The sequence below is a fragment of the Diceros bicornis genome, chromosome 28 (assembly GCF_020826845.1).
Source record: "Diceros bicornis minor isolate mBicDic1 chromosome 28, mDicBic1.mat.cur, whole genome shotgun sequence".
In the NCBI taxonomy this organism is placed as follows: Eukaryota; Metazoa; Chordata; class Mammalia; order Perissodactyla; family Rhinocerotidae; genus Diceros; species Diceros bicornis.
The window spans coordinates 30463904-30487937 of record NC_080767.1 but is presented as its reverse complement, the minus strand read 5'-3'; the positions used below and the strand labels follow the sequence as shown (position 1 = coordinate 30487937).

Genomic DNA, 24034 nt, shown 5'->3' with positions numbered 1-24034 from the left:
GTTCTTCTCTTTTGCTAGAGATAAGAAAAGAGGTGGAAATGTGAAAGAATGAGAAATAATTATGACTGTCACATAATGGAAACATGGTTTTGGACTAGTCAGTACATGAATTTTAACCTGAATTGCTCATTCTTTTTGCCCTGTTAATGGGCTAAAACTCCATAAACCTGATCTAACATCAGGATATTATGTGTCCCCCCAGCAACCAAAACGCTCTCTTTTGGAGAAACCATGAAACCTCAGAATGATTATGATATCAGATCAGGATAAAATTTGAGGATTCCAGGAGTTCATGACAGAAATCTGAGATCAAGAAACTATGGTGCAAGACTAAGTCAGTAACCAGTTCTTAGAAACTCTAATAGAGGCTCTCCAATTGTTCTGCTGGCCTTTCTTAACCTTTCCCATGCCTCTTATAAATTTTTGGCTAACACTTTTTTTCCATGGATTGGATCAAGGTAAGACAAACCAGTGGGCTGCTCTGATCTCCTAGAAATCAGGATTTGGAGACTTGGTGCAAACATATGTAACTTATCAAGGCAAGAGCATTAAGGACAAGAATCTATGTCAATAACATAAAAGATCTAGGGACATACCTTGTAACATAGCCTTCAGTCCTTCCTTTAAGAAAATTTCTTCCCACTCCTCAACATTTTCAGTCTACCATCACTCTTTCTAAAGGAATTTTCATGGAGTGTGGAGAAAAAACTCTCCTCTCCCAAATTCCCACCTTATTCCCTCATTTCTAGCCAGGTCACTCTTATTCAAGTTCTCAGAACACCAGGAAATACTTTGGCTTTTCCAGTGATATCCTGGATCTGCCAAAGAATAAGCTCTTTGTATGTGTCTGTCCAGATATTGCCAGATAACATAACTTTTTTGAGAGTTCCTAACCTAAGTTTTATGCCAGTGATTCATAACAACATTTTTCTCATCATATTCTAACACTTCTTGTACTTTGCCAATACTATCATTTCTCTCTCTTTCTTCTTCAGGTCAGTTAATCTTAGACTTTCCCATGGCAACACTCACAAAATGATAGGGAAGGGAAAATGATGGTTTATCTACTAAAAAATAGAATCCACCTGCTCTATAGCAACATTCATTCTAAAAGTCTTTCTCTTTGAGAGATGAGAAAATGTCTCACTACAGGACTCACTATTCATCTTGGGGGTTAACTGAAGTTTACATTATGTACCAGTTCTCCCAATTTGACTGACTTTTTCTCTACAGTTCCTACCTTCTTCAGTCCACTACATTAATCATCGTGTTAATTTAATATTGTTACCTGAGAAGAATTACACAATCAGTGTTGCTAGTCATTACCATGTTAATGATAATCAGTTTATCACAATGAAAGTGCTAACTAGCTATTTTATGGACATTTATGTTGTTTCTTGTATCTTTCTATTTCCAGCAATATTTTATTAATAACATTGTTCATATGCTATTTTTCACAATAGTGTGCTCTCACACACACACACATGTATATGTATATGTATATGTATATGTATATGTATATGTATATGTAGGATAAATTCCTAGAAATTGAATTGGAGGATATATACATTCACAATTTTGATAGACATTGTCAAATTTCAAGAGGCCAAAATGGTGAGGAAGCCTGTTCCTATTCTTTCTTTACAATGGGTCCTGAATAATAACAGCCTGTCATGTGAATATTATAAAAATAGGCATTCTAGTTGTTTGCAGAAGACAGGACTGTGGTGTTCAAAAGAAAATTCAAGAGCATGGTCAGCATGGGAATGTTATGGGGCTGGAGAATTGTCTAGGACCCAGATTATGTAAGATTTTTTCTGCTATTATGGAAAGTTTTGATTCTATTCTCAGACCAATAGAACATCCATGAAAATGTATTAGGAAAGGAGTGAATGAAATTTTTTTTCATTCACGCAGTAGAGAACAGATTATAACAAGACAAAAGTGTCAGCAGAAATTTAACCAGAAGCTATTGCAGTAGTCCAGGTATAAAACAGCATGTGCTTACAACTGGATCATGGCAGCAGAGATGAAGATCGCTACAGTTTGGGATAAAATTTGGAGAAAAGCAAAAAGACTTAATGGTTGGTAAGAGATAAGCAAGAGGAGATATGTTTTTCCCTATCCTCTCAAAAATTAGATAGATGATCAGTTTGAGATAAGTTATTCTACATGGAGCAGTCTGCTATTCCCTGGTGTGAGGAGAAGTAGAGCTGTTATGGATCAGTAGCACAGACTGGACACACACCTACACAGACATAAACACATACAATAACACTGCTGAATATGATTTCTATTCCTGCTCTGACATTGCCTCTTAGGTGATGAGCACATATACCTTCAGCTACAAGGCCAGGGAGGGCTCTTCCATTTCTCCCTAGAAGACACAGGATACAATGAAGCAGGTGGAGTCTTTAAGAGTCTCAAACATTCACTGCAACCGAGAGAAGAATTATCAGTTCAAAACCAAATAAGACAGATATGGACACACACTTGTTTGCAACTCCTGAGTGATGGGCATGGGTTCTAACTACAAATCATGGAGAAGATCTGGTAGTAGTGGCAACTCTCCAACCCCAGATCCAAATTGGAGACAAACAAGAAATAATTGCTTTGTTACCTTTAGTTCCCTTGAGGGAAGAGGTCTTTGCTGATAGCAGGCAACAGGAGAGTTCACGCCTGGAGGAATAATGATAATAACCACAAAACAGCTACTAGGAACTTGGTGATTCACAGAGCTTTTTTCCCTGTCTGTTGACTTTGGAGAAAATGTGACTCAGAGTCCATAACAAACCAAACTGGAGCCTTAGTGTGTTAACCCAAGTCTCTTGTTTCTGAACACCTTGCTATTTCAAGAACACCAGAAACACTCTAATACTTTAATTCTCTGAATAAAATATTGATGGACTTTATATCCCATCACCACAAATGGACTCTGGGGAATGGACTACAGTTTCTATAAATCTTGGTCTCCTGCCCAAAAGCTGTGAAGTCAGCATTCTCTTGGTGCAAGTTTATCACAATACTATAGATTAACTCTTCAAGAGATGTTTTCCACCAAACCCCTTACAACATTGATTCCAAATTTATTGCCTACATCTCCAGCTCCATTTCTTCAAAGCCAGGTAGAATATGAATATCTTGTGCTATTATTGGAGATGAAGATGTATGAATATTCATGTATTATTAATTTGTTAGTGTTAAATCAATCAATACTTGGACCTGCTGTTTGAATAATGAGTCTTGTAAGGTATTTAGATTTCAGAAATAGTCTCTAGGTCCTGTGGATTATGGTTGATAATCTGTTGCCCTATTTATAAGGCTACAATTGACCTGCCTGCATTCCTAAAAGTCAAGAGTCAACGAGACTTCCTTCTCAAACCAGAAGAACATCATTGGTACCTCCCACTTTTCCTACATGCATGGAGATAAAAACAAAATCCATGACTCTGCAGCATTTCTTACTTGATTAAACAGTATGAGAAAAAGTGTCTCTTTGAATTAAGAAATGACGTCACTACTTCCCCAGGTACCAGATACCATTCCCTAGAAGATCTTCATGTTTATCCACTGCTATTCTATCCCAGCTGAGATAGGTAGCTAGGTTGACATGAGCAAGGGATCATAGTTGGAGACCTTGCTGCACCAGTGAAGCATCTTCCTGGTATCCTACAAGATGCAGATAAAGGGGAACTGAGACCCGCCTGGCACCGCCACCGGAGCCTCAGACCTTCAACCACAACGATAGAAATAATGAGTGCACAAACAACACATACAAAGTCTTGCTATACAGCTCTAGAGGACATTGAACTTTCTTTAATTTACATTCAAATCCCATATGCATTAGCCCCCCTTCTGTGGGGGATGACTGCCATGACAGTTCTGGAGATTCCCCTAAAAGGTCAAGAACTACCCCTCCCAACGTGTGGATGAAGGAAAAAATCACTATTGGCAGATAATCAGATAATACTAATTCCCTTCTAAGACAGCCCAAATAAAAATAAAACTAACCCAAGACACAGGGAAGATGCGTTCTCTAGCAATGCTTGCTCCTCGCTTAGAGTGTATCTGTCCTTTGCTCTAAAAAATCTTTTCTTGCTTGCTGTTGCCATTGTGTCAGTGTCTGAATTCCTCTCTTACACTGACCAAGAACCTGGGCAATTGGACTTTTCAGTTACACCAGCCATCTTTCCAAAGCCTGTTCACAACCTGCTGCCTGCAATAGCTTATAATTTAATAACAAAAATACACTGATGTATGTACACAAAACAAAATCGAAAAATAGGCAAAATGAGATTACTAGGTATTTCAGAGAAAAGAAACTCAAATGAGCTAATAATCACATAAAAAGATAGTCAACCAGTAATAATCAGGGAAAGACAATTAAAACCTTAGTAAGGCTGCATTTTATATTAATAGATTGGAAAATTTAAGTTAGAGGCTGCTCTTTTTTGACAATAACTTAGTTGGAAGTCTTATTCATTTCTAATAGAGAATATGGCATTATATTTTGCATTTGAAAATATGCATTGCCTTGGACCATGCAATTACACTCTCAGGTTTATATTCTAAAGAAGTTTTGCACATGTACAACTGGAGACACAAATGAGAAGGTCTATAGCAACACTGCTCATAATAGTGGGAAAAAAGTTCAACAACAACGAAATTATAGTATTTTTACATGAGGAATAATATACAGCAATTGTATGCTATATCAGTGGACTATAGAAATGAAATATTGAGAGACAAAACGTGACTCCAACAATATGACAAAATGCAGAAATAAACAAAGATTTTATATATACATGTGTTGTTATGGACTGATGTTTGTGACCCTCTGGAATTCATATATTGAACCTCTAACACCCAGCCTGGCTGTATTTGGAGATGGGGACACTAAGAACATAATTAAGGTTAAATGAGATCATAAGGATGGGTCCTGATCCACTAGGATTCATGTCCTTATAGGAAGAGACACCAGGGAGCTTGCTCTCTCTTTCCATGCACAGACACCAAGAAAAGGCAGTATGAGGACATAGCAAGAAGACAGCCATCTGCAAGCCGGGAAGAGAGCTCTCACCAAAAATGGAATCTAATAGAACCTTGATCTTGTACATCTAGCCTCCAGAACTGTGAGAAAATAACTTTCTGTCATCTAAGCTACCCAGTCTATGATGTTTTGTTATGGCAGCACAAGCAGACTTAAGATATGTATATGTATATATGTATGTATGTGTCTATATGTGATGTGTATATATACACACATGCATACATATGTAAATATGTCTACACTGACACATAGAGAGAGAAAAAGAGAGAGACAGAGAGGTGCATGCACATAGAAGTAAAACTAAAGAAATTTAATGGAACCATAAATACAAAATTCAGGCTACCCATTTCCTCTTGAGAGGAGACAGGGATGTCGGATTTGGAGGAGGCCAAGGGTAGATTTGAATGATGCTTTTTAAAAAATAAATATTTGTTAATGGAAGTATAACGAACATATGGAAAATTAGCTTGCAATAAGTGTGCAGTTTGATGAATGAATTATCACAAAAGAAACACATCCATGAAATTATCAGTGAGATAAAGAAATAATCTTCTATCATGGCTTTCTCAGTCATTTCCTCCAAAGGTAAATCCTATTCTTATTTTTATCACCATATATTACTCTTAGATATTTTTTACTTCATAAAGGCAAAAGGAAATTAAACAGTCTGTATTCATTTTATATTTTTATTAAAATATATACTTTACAAGCAATGATATGCTCAGATATTATTGAATTAGTCAATCCATTTTGACAAATACATATCAATACGCACTGACATCACTCCAGAGGGTTTCTTTGAGCTCCTTCCCAGTTGATATCCTCCAGAAGCAACCACTAATCTCTTTGCTTTAACAACAGGTTAAAATACTTCTGGAGTTGGCTCCAGTTCTGGCACTGGAGCTATAATTGGCACTCGAGCTAGCTCTAGCTCTAGAGATGATGCTAGAGACAGTGCTAGAGATGGTTCTGGAGCTACTTCTAGCTCTGAGGCTGGCTCTAGCTTAAAACTGGTGCTAACTCCAGCTCTAGCTGGAGCAGAGCTGGCGGTACTGAATCTGAATTGAGGTCTAGAGCTGGCTCTAGCTCTGGACTGATTCTAGTTCTGGTGCTGATGCTGGTATTGACACCATAGCTGGCTCTAGCTGTGAAGCTGGTAATAGACCAAGCCCTGGAGCTGGCACTAGAAGTGGGAGAGGAGAAATGTTCACCAACATGAATGGATTTTCATTGCCGTTCCAAAGACAGAAAACATCACACTGCTTTTAAGAGAAGTCTCAGCCCAAACTCCACCCTAGAAAGTCTTCTCAGACTGCAGTCTACTGGATGAGTGGTCTGAGGCTACTTTTTGTTCCTGGCCCAACACCAGCCTCTGGAGGCTTCTCCTGGTGTGTCCCAACCCCATCCGCCTTCTCAAATGTGCACATGTACTGCATCCTCCTCTCCCTCTGGCTCTGCCCCAATAGGCTCTGGATGCTCCATCTGGGCCGGGAGAAGGTGGGCATGGTTCTCCAGGTCCAATCTGGGTAGGTTGAGCTGCATGTAGGCCACTAACTGCTTTAGGCTAATAAAGTGCAGAGACAGACAGAAATCCTCCTAGTACAGGTCCAGCAAGGTGCCTAGGATGGACGAGATGGTAGTGGGGGTAGGTGGATGTGCAATACTGTCGAAGGCCTGGCTTTTCCTTCCACATTGGTCTCCCACTGCATCCCTGTCGGAGGCTGCACTCCTGTGCTGTCTCCTCCCTGTCCAGAGGCCAGCCCCACACCCTCACCCCGACTCTGGCTGTCCTGGCAGTGGCAGTGCTGTTCACTTGGCAGGGGGTGACGGAGAGCCTCCACCAGAAGGAGCCCTCGGTAAATGGTCTGATCACCCCTCCCCTTCTTTGTTAAGGCTGACATACTTCTCTGTAGGTCTCCCGTGCACAAACCCTGCTTCCCTCATGGGAACATACATTCCATGAGAATGCGGAGAGTGGCGTCTGCTCTGTTCACTGCACCGCACTGGCACACAGTAGGGCTCCATGAACATCAGAGATGAGAGAACTGAGTCTATCTCCCTGCCCAGGCTTCACAGGGCCTTTGTGTCACCTCAACCTGTAGCTTATAGGACTCATGTTTTTGGGGTCTGTTGTCACTTCCAAGTCCCCCATCCAGATGCTCTGACCTTCGTGCAGCTTCATTGAGTCACCCACTATGCTTTGTAAGGGCCTCGTTCTTCTTAGTCTGGCTAGAGGTTTATCAATTTTATTGATCTTGTCAAGGAACCAACTTTTGGTTTCATTGATTTTCTCTCTTGCTTTTCTGTTTGCAGTTTTGCTGATGTCCGCTCCAATTTTTATTATTTCTTTTCTTCTGTTGCTTTAAGTTTATATTGTCTTCTTTCTATAGTTGCCTAAGGTGGATGATTAATTTTACATCTTTCTTATTGTCTAATATATGCATTCAATGCTGTAAATTTCCCTCTAAGCACTGCTTTTGCTGCACCCCACAAATTTTCATAAGTTGTGTCTTCAGTTTCACTTAGTTTAAAATATTCAAAATTTGTCTTGAGACTTCTTGTTTGACCCATGTGGTATTTAGATTTGTGTTGTTTAATTTCCAAATATTTTGAGATTTTCCAGCTGTGTGTCTGCTACTGATATCTACTTTAATTCCATTGGGGTCTGAAAGCATACTTTGTATGATTTCTATTCTTTTAAATTTATTAAGGTGTGTTTCGTAACCTAGAATGTGGGCTATCAGTGAATATTCCATGTGAGCTTGAGAAAAATGTGTATTCCGCTGCTGTTGGATAAAGTGTTATAGAAAGGTCAATTAGATCCAGCTGATTGATGATGCCATTCAGTTCAATTATACCCTTATTGATTTTCTGCCTGCTGGATCTGTTGCTTACTGAGATAAGTGTTAAAATCTCCAACTCTTTTTGTCTCTTTTTCCTTGCCATTCTATCACTTTTTAACGCAGTTGTTAGATGCCTACATATTAACGATTGTTATGTCTTCCATGTCTTACCATTTGAACCATATTTAATTGTATATTTCAATGGTTTTAAGTACTCATATTGTTGTGCAACCATCACCACTGTGTATCTCCAGAACTTTTTCATCATTCCACCCTGAAACTTTGTACCCATTAGACAACAACTACCAACTCCCCATGCCCCCAGCTCCTTGTAACCATTGTTCTACTTTCTGTCTCTATGCACTTCACTATTCTAGGTACCTCGTGTAACTGGCATCATATAGTATCACTTCTTTTGCATCTGGCTTATTTCATTTGGTGTACTATCTTCAAGGTTCATCCATGTTTTAGTATGTACTAGAATTTTGTTCCTTTTTAAGGCTGAATAATATTCCATTGTACATATATACCACATTTTGTTTACCCAGTCATTTGTCATTGGACACTTGGGTTGCTTCCACCTTTTGGCTATTGTGAATAATGCTGCCATAATCATGAGTGTACAACTATCTGTTTGGGTCCCTGCTTTCAATTATTTGGTGTATATACCAAGAAATAGAATTGCTGGATAATATGGTAATTCTATTTTTAATATTTTTGAGGGCACTGCAATAATATTTTCCGTAGTGGCTGAACCATTTTACATTCCCATCAGCAGTGCACAGGGATTCCAAATTCCCCACATCCCGGCCATATGTTGTTTCCTGGGTTTTTTTTTGATAATAATCATCCTAATGTATATGAAGTGGTATCTCATTGTGGTTTTGATTTGCATTTCCCTAATGATTCGTGATTTGAACATCTTCTTATGTGTCTATTGGCCATTTGTATATCTTTTTTGGAGAAATGTCGTTCAAGTCCTTTGCCCACTTTTGAATTGGGTGGTTGTTTTTTGCTGTTGTTGAGTTTTAGGAGTTCTTTTTATATTCTGGATGTTAATTCCTTGTCAGATATGAGATGTGTACATATTTTCTGCAATTCCCTGAGTCCACTCCTATACTTCTAACCTATCAGTGTCTTTATATTTAAAGTGAGTTTCTTATGAGCACATATGGTTAGGTTTTGTCTTTTTATCCACTCTAATGGTCTCTGACTTTAAATTGGTGAATTTAGTACATTCACAATTAAAGTGATTATTGATATAGTTAAATTACAATCTACCACATACTACCTGTTTTCTATTTTTGACACTTGTTTTCTGTTTCTATCTTCCCTTCATTTTCTACCTTCTCTGGTTTTAATTGAGCATTTTATATCATTCTACATCCTTTCCTCTTTTAGTATAGCCATTATACTTAGTTTTTTTTTTTAATTGTTACCCTAGAGTTTTCAATATGTGTTTAAAATTATTGTAAGTCTACTTTCAAATAACACTGTACAGAGCAAAGGTACCTTATAACAGTATTCCCAATTTCTCCCTCCCATCACTTGACATATTGCTGTCACCTATATCACTTATACATAAAATAGTATGTCCCTTTAAATTGTTGCTGTTATTACTTTGAACAGTTATTTGTCAGATAAAGGAAGAACAAATAAAAGATTTCATTTTCTATCATTTATTCTTCTCTAACACTCTTTGTTTCTTTATGTCGATCTGAGTTTCCAACCTGTATCATTCTCTCTGAAGAACTTTTAACATTTCTTGCAAAGTAAGTCTACTGATGACAAACTCTCTTTGTTTATTTGTTTGAGAGAGATTTATTTCTCATTCACTTTTTTTTTTTTTGGTGAGAAAGATTGGCCCAGAGCTAGTATCTGTTGCCAATATTCCTCTTTTTGCTTGAAGAAGATTGCCACTGAGCTAACATCTATGCCAGTCTTCCTCTATTTTGTACGTGGGAGGCCACCACAGCATGGCTTGGCAAGTAGTCTGCAGGTCTGTACCCGGGATGTGAACCAGCCAACCCTGGGCTGCTGAAGTGGAGCACATGAAATTAACAACTACACCATCAGCTGGCCCCTCTTTCACTTTTGAAGAATAATTTTGCTGGATATAGAATTCTAGAATATCTTACTTTTCAACTGGAGTGCAAGTAATGATAATTAAATTAACATCTTGGCTTTGGAAAGATGAATACTTCCCTTGTCTTCCACATGCACAGAGAAAAATCAAAACGTAGGACTCTGCTAGATTGTTTTGTTTAAATGGAGTTTGAAGATTTGTCTCATTTAGATGTAGAAATGATATCATGACCAACTGGGTAGCAGCAGAGGTTTTCTCTCCCTTATGCTTGTCTAACGTATGAAAATGAAAAAAGGAATATAGACGGGATTCCAGGACTCACTAGCATGATTTTTCTGCCCCACGTCCTTCATGAGTTACTGAAGTCTCTGTACGAACTGCCCTGCTGGTCATGCCCTCAGGAGGAAAACACTGACTTGGAGCTCCTCCTCTCTCAAAGGTTTTATGTTAATATTCAGGCTGATTGATTTTGTGCAAATGTTTGTCAGATGGCTATTCAAGATTCAGTAGAACCTCGCAGTGCGCACAGCCGTGCCCCTTCTCCCCCACCCCCCACCTCTGCGGGCTTGGCCGCGTGGGCAGGCCCACGAACCCCCTGCCCCCCCGCGGGCCGGTGTAGGGTGTGTGGGCTGCGGGAGCGAGAGGACCAGGAAGCTGACCCCTTCTCCAGACTCCCGCAGGGAGCGAGGCGGCCGCCGGGTGGCCGGAGGCGACTCAGCCTGACCTTTGACCTCAAGGACGCACCTTGTGCGGGACGGAGTTCGTGGACCGTGACATCTAGATGCAATGCGTGCTAGGATAAGCAGTGGGTGCACCGCTGGAATATGTATTAAAACAGTGGTTGTAGAGTGACGTCAGCATCATGGCGGAGTGAGCTTTCCCGTGAATTCTTCCCCCACAAGATACAACAAAAGCAACAGCCACAGACAAACAACGGAATCCCAGACAGTGAAAACCTAGAGCGGAGGGATCCACACTGCTGCACATCTGAGAGCGGAACGTGCTGGCCCCCAGAGGAAGTGGGGAGAGGTAAGGAGAACTCTGCTCCCTCCCCATCAGATCAGCCATCCCGGTCCGCGCAGTGTCCCTGCTTTCTCCCATGTGTATGTCGGGGGAAGAGGGAGAATCTCCCTCTGCCCTTTCCCTTAAGGTTCTTATGGCTGGCCAAATAATTAACAAGACAGGTTAGCATGAGAAAATAATACCAAGTTTAATAACATGTATATATGGGAGAAAGCAGGGACACTGCGTTTCTCAACACAATAGCAGAGATTCTCGTCTTAAATACCATGTTCAGCCAATGACAAAGGAGGATAGTGGGGGGGGGGCGAGTCAGTTACAGGAGATTACCACTAAAGCACAGTAAACAAGAGTAAGGTTTATTATGCAGCCCCAAGGCCTCACCTTCCACATTGATAAGCCTCTAGAAATGAGGCCATCCCCCTCTCTTCTCAAAACAGAGAGGGAGATACCTTTACAAATGGAGATTTCCCTTATAAATGTAAATGATTGTCTGGCAACTCCTCGCAGGGTCATCCAGAGAATGTGGCCAGAGAGACAGAACTTCTGATAAGAGGGGCTTGTTGGTGCCTTTTCTATTGTAACATTTACCCTATGTTATCTTTACAGCCATCATGATAGATCTGTTCCAGGAAGGAGCTACCATGTCAAATTCTTTAGGCAGTTAGTGGGGGAGGTCAAATGTCCCTAGAGAAAACAACCAAGGTAAAGAGATAGATTTCAGGGTGGCCAAATCTTGATCTCCCACATATACATGTTATTAAACTTGGTATTATTTTCTCCTGCTAACCTGTCTTGTTAATTATTTGGCCAGCCATAAGAAGCTTAAGGAAAAGGGCAGAGGGAGATTCTCCCTCTTCCCCTGACATTGGTCAAAAGAAATCTCAGCAAGACTAGTAGAAAATGTTCCTCTTACTCCAAAACTGTAGAAATATAGCCACCATCCTGGGTCAGGAAGTGGTCCTTCCCAATGTAATATTTAAAGACATCCAAATTTCAGAGGTTGTTGCTATGCCCTGTGAAGATACCTTCCCCACCAACCCCCGTCAATCCCAGGAGTTATGAAGGATAGTCTCAGTTCCTTGCCCTGGTTAATGGTCCTGAAACACTTCTACCCATTAAATCACCCAATGACTCTGCAAGATTCCTTATTTGAATGAGGAATGAGAGCATCTGCACCTCATTTAAATTAACATAGGAAACGAAAGAACACATTGCAATTCCCAGGCTTTTGAGAAACAGGATTTTAATATAATATTTAAGTGTAAAATTTGCTATTTACAGAAAATACATATTAGCACTCCCCAAATAGTAAACATTTTTTTGCCTTTTATACAAATATTAAATGACCTCCCTTAAATCTTTCCTCTTCCTAACTAACCTTCGTTTCATGTGGTCTCATAAAGCTCAGGATGCATTGGCAAGTGGCCCTTGCAGCTGAATGAGATTTGACATTAATGGTTCTCAACTGGGTCCCTCCTCCACATTGGAGCTGGAAGACCAACCAAGTGCACACTGGGTGTGTAGGCAAAGTCCCCGCTGCTGAGGAGGGGCCTCATCTGAGCTGGTCACAGGACTTGGAGTGGGGGCTGCTGCTGGTACTGGGCTCCATGTTGGGGCCTGGCTGCTGGATGAAAGGGCTAGCTTAACTTGGGGGTTCTCTTCCATGAACACAGCCTATCCCTGGTCCTGCCCTTTACTGCACTATGCTCCAGCACTGTGCTAAGTGGTTTTCTTTTCTTCTATTACATTTTTATGGTTTTGGTATTAGGGTAATGCTGGTCTCAGAATGGGTTGGGAAATTCCTTTCTCTTCAATATTCTAGAAGAGCTTGTGGACAACTGGTATTATTTCTTAAATTCTTGGTACAATTCATGCATGAGGCCATCTGTGGTTGTAGTTTTCTTTATGGGATGATTTTAAACTATAAATTCACTTTTTTTAATACATAATTTATTGTGTATTTCTTCCTGCATGAGCTTTGGGATGTTTTGTTATTTAAAGAATTTCTTTCATCAAAGTTGTCAAATTTGTTGATAAAATTGTTCATAACATTCTCTTATTTTCCTTTTAATATCTGTAGAATATGTAGTGATGTCATTTCTCATCTTAATATCAGTAATTTATATCTTCTCTCTTATCATTCCCAACCAGTCTGGCTAAAGGTTAATTGATTTTGTTTTTCTTCTAAAAGAACCAATTATTTATTTATTTAACTCTTTCTATTGTTTTCCTGTTTTCTATTTTATTAGTTTTGTCATTATCTTTGTCGTTTCTTCTGCTTACTTTGTTTCATTTGATCCTCTTTTTTTAAGATGGATACTGTGGTCATTCTTTTTCTCTAATGTAAGTGTTTATTGCTATTAATTTCCCCTTTTCCACTATTTTAGCTGCATCTCACATGTTTAATATGTTTTGTTTTTAATTCCATTCTAAAATCTTTATAGTTTCACTTTTTATTTCTTCTTCAATCCGTGGATTATTTTGAAATGTATTACTGATTTTGAAAATATTTGGAGAATTTTCATATATCTTTTTGCTATTGTTTTCTAATTGAATTAAGTTGTGATCAGAGGACACTCTTTGTATGATTTAAATCCTTTTGAATTCATTGAGACTTGTTAGGTTCCTCAGAATTCTGCTCAAGCCTCTAATTCTACCAGGCTGACATGAGATCCCTAAATCTCTTGTCTATATTATTCCAATAGCCTCATAATTGGTCTCCCTACGTTCACACTTGCCTTCTGTCAAGTCTCTTCTCAACAAAGGAGCCAGGATGATACTTTGAAAACTTAAGATAGATCATGTCACTCCTCTACTGATGACTTTCTGTTGGTTTCCCAAATCACTCATAGTTAAACCAAAGCCCTTATAATTGCCTACAAAGCCTTACAAAAACAGATCTCTTGTTACCTCTGACCTTTATCTCCTACCAATCGCACAATACACTGCTCACTCTCTGATAGTCAATTTAGCCTCCTTTCTGTTTCTTTAACATACAAAGTACTCTCTCATCTCAGACCCTTTGCAGTTTCTATTCCCCCTGTTTGGAGTGTTCTCCCCCCTCAGATAAAAACAATAACTTATTTCCATGTTCTCTGTTAAAACTCTTAACACTTAAACTCTTAAAACTGCTTAAAACTCTCCTTCTTATGCAGGCCTACCCTGACCAATAGACTACTTAAAATTGCAGTACCACCCACTCCTTTTCCCCTTTCACCCTACTTGTGTTATTGTCACTAATATAACACTCATTATCTTATAACATGCCATATGATTTACATATTTATTTTTTTAATGACAATATCTCCCCTCTATAATGTAAAGTCCTCAAAGGGAGAAATTTTGACTCATTTGTATAGAAGAGTTTATGCACATAGTAGTTAGAAAATACAAATTTATTTAATGAGTGATATCTCATGTATACGTTTATCTTTGCTTCAACTAGAAGTGGGTTGTCTTAGTTTGGGTGGAAAGAAAAAATCTTCATTTTTCCAAACTAGGAAGAAGAATATAGACCAGTCCACCAAGGAAAATCCTATAGAAGGAAAAGGACTTAGAATTAGGAAATTTGTTAATAACAGTGATTGCCCTCTGCATCCCTGTTAGATTCTTTCCACCATGCACACAATAAAATTAACTAGCAAGGTCAGAAGCATTGAATTTTTTTTTAGATTTTAGGAAGCTGTGAGAAAACACTTTATTAATAATCCACCTTGTTAGGAAGACAAGCATTTTGAACTTCCTCATATTGAAAACGAGGAACTACACTATATTTTTACAGCTCTGGAAAAAAATAGAGAAACTAAACTATATATTATCATGCACCTATTTTATAATACCTTAATTTCTAAAGCAACTCAATTTTATAAACATTAAAACTAATTCAAATAAGGGGTCAAATATACCATTCACTCTGTACTTGAAAAGTACCATCTCAAACACATTTGACAGTTCCAATCCTCTTCAACTTGGGAGTCAAGAATTTAAAGAGTGAGAAGGTACTTTCTACAATTATATTTTACACTTCAATTCCCAGGAACTATAGAGGACTAAAAATAGGAGAGATGATTAAAGGGACAGTGTATAGGGAGCAAGGAACAAGATTGGTCATTTAACTACACATTTTTCAAGGAGATCTCTCTGACAGGGTCAATGAATAAGATAAGAGGAAGAATAGGGTGCTGTCACTTGGAGAAAAAGATCTCCCTTCTGAGAATTTTCCCCAGGGCCCCTGTTATGTCTCTGTTTCTCAGACTGTAGATGAAGGGGTTCAGGATGGGAGTGACCACTGTGTACATCACTGAAGCAATTATGTCTTTGTCATTGGAGTTTCTTGGTGATAGTAAAAAGTAAAATACCACAATTTTCCCATAGAAGAAAAAACACAGAGAGGTGAGAGCCACAGGTGAATAAGACTTTGCAGATCCCCTTGATTGAGGGAAACCTCATGATGGTGGCCCCAATGTGGGCATAAAAGAGAGCAGGACACCAATAAATGACAGGATAATGACCAATTCCCCAACAGTGAAGATAAAAATCTCATTGAGGGAAGTGTCTGAGTAGGAGAGCTTAAACAGGGCAGCAAGGTCACAGAAGAAGTTCAGGATGGTGTTGTCAGCACAGAAGGACAGTTGAGCCAGGAGGAGAGTGTGGGACAGGGCACCAGCACAAGAGAGGAGCCAAGATCCAGCTAACAGAAATATACACAGCTCCTCCCTCATGATGGTGGTGTAGTGTAGTGGGTGACAAATGGCCACATACCTGTCATATGCTATCACTGCAATAAGAAGGTTATCAATAGAGACAAAAAATAAGAAAAAATACATTTGTGTTACACACTCTGCATAGAGGATTGATTGATCCCAAATATGCACGTTTATCAGCATCTTAGGGACTGTGACAGATGAAAAAGAGACATCAGTGAATGCCAAGTGGCTGAGGAAGATGTACATGAGGGTGTGGAGGTGAAAGTCCAGACTGATGAGCAGGGTGATGAGCAGGTTCCCCAGCATCATGCTCAGGTACATGCCCAGGAACAGGGCAAAGAACATGCCCTGCTGCTCTGGCTGTATGGGGAGCCCCAGGAGGAGGAACTCAGACATGCTGCTCTGTTCGCCCTCCTCATGCTACTTTTCGCCCTTCTGGGAATGCAGAGAAATGAGAAATATCAAGAACTTATAAACACTGAGCATAGCAATTACTGGAGGGTCACATACTTTCTCCACCTGACTGTTGTCAGTATATGAACAAATGTCTGCATTGCTTTCACCTTCAACAGAAATCAGGAATGAGTCATTCTTTTTTTTTTTTTTACATTTGGATACACTATGATTGACACGAGAGAGAGAGAGTAGTAAATAATATACAGTTTCTTCCTTTGGGGAGCCCACACCCTAGTGAACAACCTCATAGAGTACTGATTAAGAGCATGGCTCTGTGTCCAGACAAGACATATTGTCCAATAAGCACATATCAAGCTTATGTGCTTGAGTCTGATTCTTGCTTATCCCAATTATTGTTCTCTCTCCTTCCCTCTCTCTCTTCTCTCTTTCTCTATTATACACACACACACACACACACACACACACACACACACAGGTCACTTATAGCCTTATTGGGAGTATTGAAGAAATATACTATGTGCTCAACACATGAACTCACTTCGCACCATTAGAATGACTATTATCAAAAAGAAAGGAAGAAAGTAACATGTGTTTGTAAGGATGTGGTAAAGTAGGAATGCTTGTGCATTGCTGGTAGAAATGTAAAATGGTGCAACCAATGTGGAAAACTTTATGGCAGTTCCTCAAAAAATTAAACACAGAATTACACTTGTTCCAGCAATTCCACTTCTGGGTATATGTCCAGAAGAATTCATTGAAACATCTCAGATATCTGTACAGCCAGGTTGAAAGCATTGTTATTCACAATAGCCAAAAGGTGGAAGCAACCCGTGTCTGTTGAGAAATGAATGGATACACAAAATGTTGTATATACATACAAAGGAATATTATCAGCCTTAAAAAGGAGGAAAATCCTGACACATGCTACAACATAGGTGAACCTTGAGGACATTAGGATAGGTAAAATAAGCCAATCACAAAAGTATAAACACTGTATGATTTCACTTACATGAGATTCCTAGAGTAGTCAAATTCATAGAGACAAAATGCAGAATGGTTGTTTCCAGGGGTTGGGAGGAAGGAAAATGAGGAGTTATTGTTCAATGGGTACAGTTTCAGTATGGAAACATAAAAAAGTTCCGGAGGTGGATGGTGGTGATGGTTGTACAACAATGCGAAGGTACTTAATGCTACGGAACTATACGCTTAAAAATTGTTGAAAAGGTAAATTTTATATTACGTATATTTTGCCACAAGAAAAATGTTTTAATTTAGAAAATACATCAGCAAGTGTTAATAAATCATTGACTAAAAACAGCAATCAAAAGGAGAGTGACCAAAAAATTTAAAAAAAACCATAAACTCATTATTTTGGCAGGATGAATGACTGAGATCACACATCAGGACTTAAAGATAACAAAGATATGAGGAGGCCATCAAGCATGATCAAGTAACTTCCTGAAAATGTGTATTTACATCTGTTGTGTCTCTCCCATATCCAGGGAAAGAGGAAGGGCCCAGGCCATAGTCCCTGAAGATTAGAACATCCACAGCAATTGACTCATAGAATTTTTAATAAATTTGCCAACAAATAACTTACTTCACATCTGTCATTGTCTCTCTCTCTCCATTTCCATCTTCAATGCTTCAAAATGCTGATGCTGTAGAACTGAGAAGTTATATCAGAATTCACAGGCATCTGATTAACTAGACAGGATTCCAAAATGGACCACACCATGTTTCCAAAAGTGGAAATGTAGAAATCATTGAAAATTAATGAAGAAAATTTGGGGCCCCAGGGAAATTCAGTAGCCTTCAAACCACAGGAATAAATTGCCACCAATTTTGCGTAAAGATGACTTCACTTAGAGCTGCCTGTTTATGTCTAGAGCCGAGACAAGAGAAAAGTCAGGCTGTGAGCCTCTTTCACCAGGTAAAATTCATACACATATTGCTGTGTCAATCCCCTAGCCCTCTGCTCTACATCCATCCAAGGTGAGGAGAATTAAAATGTGAGTGTGCTGTACACAAAAACAGACACACAAAGTGACACACTGTCACACAGAAAGGAACAAACTCGAGATGCTACTTTTTGGCCCTCTTTGACCTATATTCATCCTGGTTGAAAGTGTAGAGGTTTGCATGGATTCTTATCAACTTACATACAACTTTGAAATGAATCACTACGTTACACACAACTTAAAAGACACATAAACAGGAATCTTTCTATACTGTTGGTGAGGATGTAAAATGGTGCAGCTGCTATGGAAAACAGTATGGAATTTCTCCCAAACATTAAAAATAGAACCACTACAGGATCCAGCAATCCCACTTCTATGTATATATCAGAAAGAATTGAAAGCATGATCTCAAAGAAACATCTGTGCTCCCCTGTTTATTGCAGTACTATGCACAACAGTTAATTCACGGAAACTTCTCAAATGTCCGTTGACAGATGAATGGATAAATAGCACGTGGTATACACATACAATGGGATATTATTCTACCTTAAAAATGGAGGAGATCCCACCATTTGTGAAAAGATGGATGAACTTGGAGGACATTATGCTAAGAAAATTAAGCCAGTCACAAAGGACAAATATTGCATGATTTCACCTGTATGAGGTATCTGAAAGAGTCAAGCTCACCGAAGCAGAGAATAATTGGCGATTACCAAGGGCTAAGGGGAGGATAAACTGTAGAGTTGTTATTCAATTGATATGAGGTTTCAGTTACGCAAGATGAGATAGTTCTAGAGACCTGCTATACACCACAGTGCCTATAGTCAAGAATACTACATTGTGAACTTAAGTATTCACGAAAAGTGTAAATATAACATTAAGTTTTCTTACCACACACACACACAAAAGAGACACAAGGAAAATTTTGGAGATGATGGATAAGTCTATTCCTTTGATTGTGGTGTTGATTTCATGGAAGTATGCACATGTCCAAACTCATCAAATTGTATACATTAAATATGTACATTTTTATATCAATTACACCTCAATAAAATTATTTAAAAAAGCCAGGCAAACACCACATTCAGTCACCCAGACAATTCACGAACCAAACACACACAAAAACTCCACTACACACATTAAGAATCACATGTAGTCAAACACAACACACAAACATAGAAAGAAGCAACATAAACACACCAACACAAGGTCAAACACATGCATTGGCAAGATATTTCCAGCCCTCCATAGTCTACTATCAACACTAAGTCTTATACAATAAGAATTTCTGCAATGATGGAATTGTTCTATATCTGCATTGTCCAACACAGCAGCACTAGCCTCATGTGACTACTGAGGACTGGAAATATACACAGTGCAACCGAGGAACCAAATTAATTTTAGTTAATCTTAATTTCATGGCCACACGGGGCTGGTAGCACCATATAGGTCAATGTGTGTGTCAGTTACCCACCCACTAAAAACAGATGGTTATGCAAACAACGTAAACACACATTTTATCTCTCTCTCCTAGTACTGACGAAAACACACATATGTAGGCCAAGTGATTGTTCTCCACATTGCTCTGATCAATGCCAATTCTTGCTGGTCCAGGCTGCTACCTGAATACTCATCTCTTATGCATCCATGGCCTTAACGATTTTTAGCACCTTCCATGCCAATTTATAAGTACTAAAACAATGAGCAGGAAGATCCACATTTACAAACAGGACTAAGACCCATGGGAACACAACCCCAAGCTTCTGGTTAGAGGAGAAGCCAACAGAGTTAATTGCCCAATTTCTTGCCTTCCTCTTGAGATGGATCCTGTGCAGGAGCCCAAGGGGCTGAACAACAGGAGACCCAGGAGAAGTGACATGTTGGCCTCTCCTCTGTCAGGTCATGAGGAAGAGAGGCCATGAATACCTTTGATCTCTAGCCAAAGAGGCAGCAATGGAATCTGCTTAGTCATACAACACAGAAGAGCCCAGAGTGTAGTACCAGCCCTTTAGATTCCCACACCACTCACCTTGAACTGTATTAGAGCACACATTCCACTGCCACCATTAGTTCCATTCATATAGAACCTCAAAAGACCCAGAGAAACCATAGTAATCTTGAGAAAAATGAACAAAACTGGAGGCGTGAAATGAACAGAGCTGGAGGTATAATTAATGCAGTATGTTACTGGTAGGAAAACAGACATGTAGACAATAAAACAGAATACAGAGGCCAGAAATAAACCCATGCTCATACCATCGACTAATCCTTGACAAAGACGCCAAGAATACACATGGGGAAAGGATAGTCTCTTCAATAAATGATGGTATACACATCTAATGGGATATTGGAAACTGGATATCCACATGCGAAAGAATGCAAGTTGACCCCCAACAATATGAAAACAGCTGTTTGTGACATCCCACGCCAGGGGCTAAAAATGTCTGCCAGCTTCATCAGCAACAGCATGGCCATCCAGGCATTGTTCAAGTGCATCTCAGAGCATGTCATGCCGTGTTTCTGTGTAAGGCCTTCCTATGCTGGTATACGAGTGACATGGATGAGATGGAATTCGACGAGGCCAAGAGCAACATAAATGACCTAGTGTCTGAGTACCCGCAGTACCAGGATGCCACTGCCAAGAATGAGGGCAAATTTGAGGAGGAGGTAGAAGAGGAGGTGGCCTAAAATGTCTGGTATGCTGCAGAGTGTAGAAGCCATGTGAACTCTATTCATGCACAACCTGTTCTCTGACAGCCATGTCTCACTGTGTGTACACTTGCTCTTCTTCCTGTCTTGACATCACATGCTACACAGAATATGACTTTTGTGTATGGTGTTCTCTATCTATTCTGGATACTAGACACTTATCATATATATATAACTTACAAATATTTTCCCTTAATCTGTGGTTTTCATTTCATTTTCTTAATCCCAGAGGAAAAGCTTTGAACTTTTATGCAGTCTAATTTATCATTTTTTTCTTTTGTGGATCACATAACTGATCTTTAAGTAACCTAAGTAAACAAAGATTTTCTTCAATTTTTTTTCTTAGAGCTTTATAGTTTTAACTCTTATGTCTAGGTCTATGATCCATTTTGAGTTAACTTTTGTGTATGGTATGAAATAAGGGTCTAAGTTTAAGGTTTTGCATGAGGATATTCAATTTCCCAGCTCCATTTGTTGAAAAGATTATCCCTTCCCCATTAAATTGCCTTCACACCTGGGTCAAAAACCCGTTGACCACAAATATAAGATTTATTTCTTATGAGGTTTATTTCTAGACCCTAGATTTTGTTGCATTGGTTTATATGTCTTATCATTACGCCAGTGTTAACAGTTTTTGGATTATTGTAGCTTTACAGTATATATATATTTTTAATTTTATTTATTTATTTTTTCCCCCAAAGCCCCAGTAGATAGTTGTATGTCATAGTTGCACCTCCTTCTAGTTGCTGTATGTGGGACGCGGCCTCAGCATGGCTGGAGAAGCCGTGCCTCGGTGAGTACCCGGGATCCGAACCCGGGCCGCCAGCAGTGGAGCGCTCACACTTAACCGCTAAGCCACGGGGCCGGCCCTACAGTATATTTTTAAATCAAGAAGTGAAATTTCTCCCACTTTGCTCTTTAAGTTAATTAACACATCCATTACCTCCATAGTTATCCTTTTGTGTGTGTGGCAAGAACACTTCAGAACCACTGTATTAGAAAATTTCAAGTATATAATACCATATCTTTAACTATAGTCAATATGATGTATTTTAGATCCCCAGAACAAATTCATGTCACTGAAAGTTTGCACTCTTTGACCAACATCTCCATAATTCCTTCACTCCGAGCCCCTAACAACTACCATTATACTCTATTTCTATGAATTTAACCTTTTTTTTTTTTTTATGATTCCAGTTATAAGTGATACCATACAGTATTTGTTTTTCTCGTTTGGTTTATTTCACTTAGCATAATGTCATCCAGGTTCATCTATGCAAATGACAGGATTTCCTTCTTTTTATGGCTGAATAACGTTCCATTGTATATACATACGACATCATCTTTATCCATTCATCCACTGATAGACTCTTAGGTTGTTTCCATGTCTTGGCTATTGTAAGATTTTTCATGTGAATAGCCAGTTTTCCCATTTGTTGAAGAGACTATCCTTTCCTCACTGTCTATTCTTGGCACCCTTGTCAAATATCAGCTCACTATATATGTGTGGGTTTAATTCTGGGCTCTCTATTCTGCTCCATTGGTTTATGTGTCTGTCTTTATGACAGTACCACATTGTTTTGATTAGAGGAGGCTTGTAAAACATTTTGAAATCAGGAAGTGTGATGCTCCAACTTTGTTCTTTTTACTTAAGAGTGCTTTGGTTATTCCAGAGGTTTGTTTTTCCATATGAATTTTAGGATTTTTTTCTATTTTTGTGAACAATGCCATTGAGATTTTGATGGAGGTTGCATTGAATCTGTAGATCACTTTGGATAATATGGACATTTTGACAATATTAAATCTTCCGACTCCTGATCACGTGTCCTTTCATTTATTTGTATCTTCTTTAATTTCTTTCATCAATGTTTTGTACTTTTCAGTATACAAGTCCTTCACCTCCTTAGATAAGTTTATTCCTAAGTATTTTATTGTTGTTAATGCTATTGCAAATAATATTGTTTTCTTAATATCTTTTTCAGATAGCTTGTTGTTCATGTACAGAAATGCGACTAATTTTTCTACATTGATTTTGTATCCTGCAACTTTACTGAAGTTGTTTATAAGTTCAACAGTTCTTTGATGAAGTCTTTGGAGTTTTCTGTAAAGAAGACCATGTCATATGAACATAGACACAATTTTACATCTTCCTTTCCAATTTGGATGCCTTTTATTTCTTCCTCTTGCCTAATTGTTGTGACTAGGACTTCCAGTCCTATGTTGAATAGACGTGGTGCAAGTGGGCATACTTGTCTTGTTACTGAACTTAGAGGAAAACCTGTCAGATTTTCCCTGTTAATTATGACCTTAGTTCCAAGCTTTTCATAAGTAACTTCAATTATGTTGAAGTAAGTTCCTTCTATACCTAGTTTTTGAGATTTTGTCATGAAAGGATGTTGAATATTGTCAAGTGCTTTTTCTACAACTAGGGAGATGATAACGTGTTTTTTATTCTTCATTTTGTTAATGTGGTGTGTCACATTAATTGATTTGTATATAGTAAACTATCTTTGCATCTCAGGAATAAATCTCACCTGGTCACAGTATATGATCCTTTTAATGTGCTGTTGAATTTGGTTTGCTAGTATTTTGTTGAGGATTTTTGCATCCATGTTCATCAGAGTATTGACCTTCAGTTTTCTTTTCATGTAGTCTTTGACTGGCTTTTGTCAGGGTAATGCTGATCTCATAAAATTAGTTTGCAAGTATTCTCTGTTATTCAATTTTTTGGAAGAATTTAAGAAGGATTGCTGTTATTTGTTCCTTAAATATTTGATAATTTCAACAGTGAAGCCACCTGGTCCTGGGATTTTCTTTTTTGGGAGGTTTTTGGTCACTGAGTCAGTTTCCTTATTTGTTATTGGTCTCTTAAAGGTTTCAATTTCTTCATGATACAATCTTGGTAAGTTGTATGTTTCTAGGAATTTATCAATTTCTTCTGGGTTATAACCCAGCAAATTTACTAAAAATCATTGAGGTGAATTTTGTTATATAAAGTTGCAAAAATAAAAGATTGAATCAGAAATATTAACTAGTATATTAAATGAATAAAAACAAATGAAGAGTCCAAATATTGAAAGGTAGAATTCAATTTTTATTGTTCACTGATATTATTATGATGTACCTAAAATACCCAAATAATATACAGACAAATGATAAGAATAAACAAGAGAATTTAGCAAAGTCATATATTGACTTTGACATTGAAATTCAACTATATTTCTATATGGTAGAAAAAA

The 24034-nt window shown here is 38.5% G+C and overlaps 1 protein-coding gene across 1 annotated transcript; it reads right to left on the bottom strand.

The window, feature by feature from the left end:
• Positions 1-15447: 15447 nt before the first annotated feature.
• LOC131393591 (olfactory receptor 1J2-like) lies at positions 15448-16104 on the bottom strand. The gene has a single exon (XM_058524663.1). The coding sequence runs from the start codon at positions 16102-16104 to the stop codon at positions 15448-15450; it is 657 nt and encodes a 218-aa protein (XP_058380646.1).
• Positions 16105-24034: the final 7930 nt, after the last annotated feature.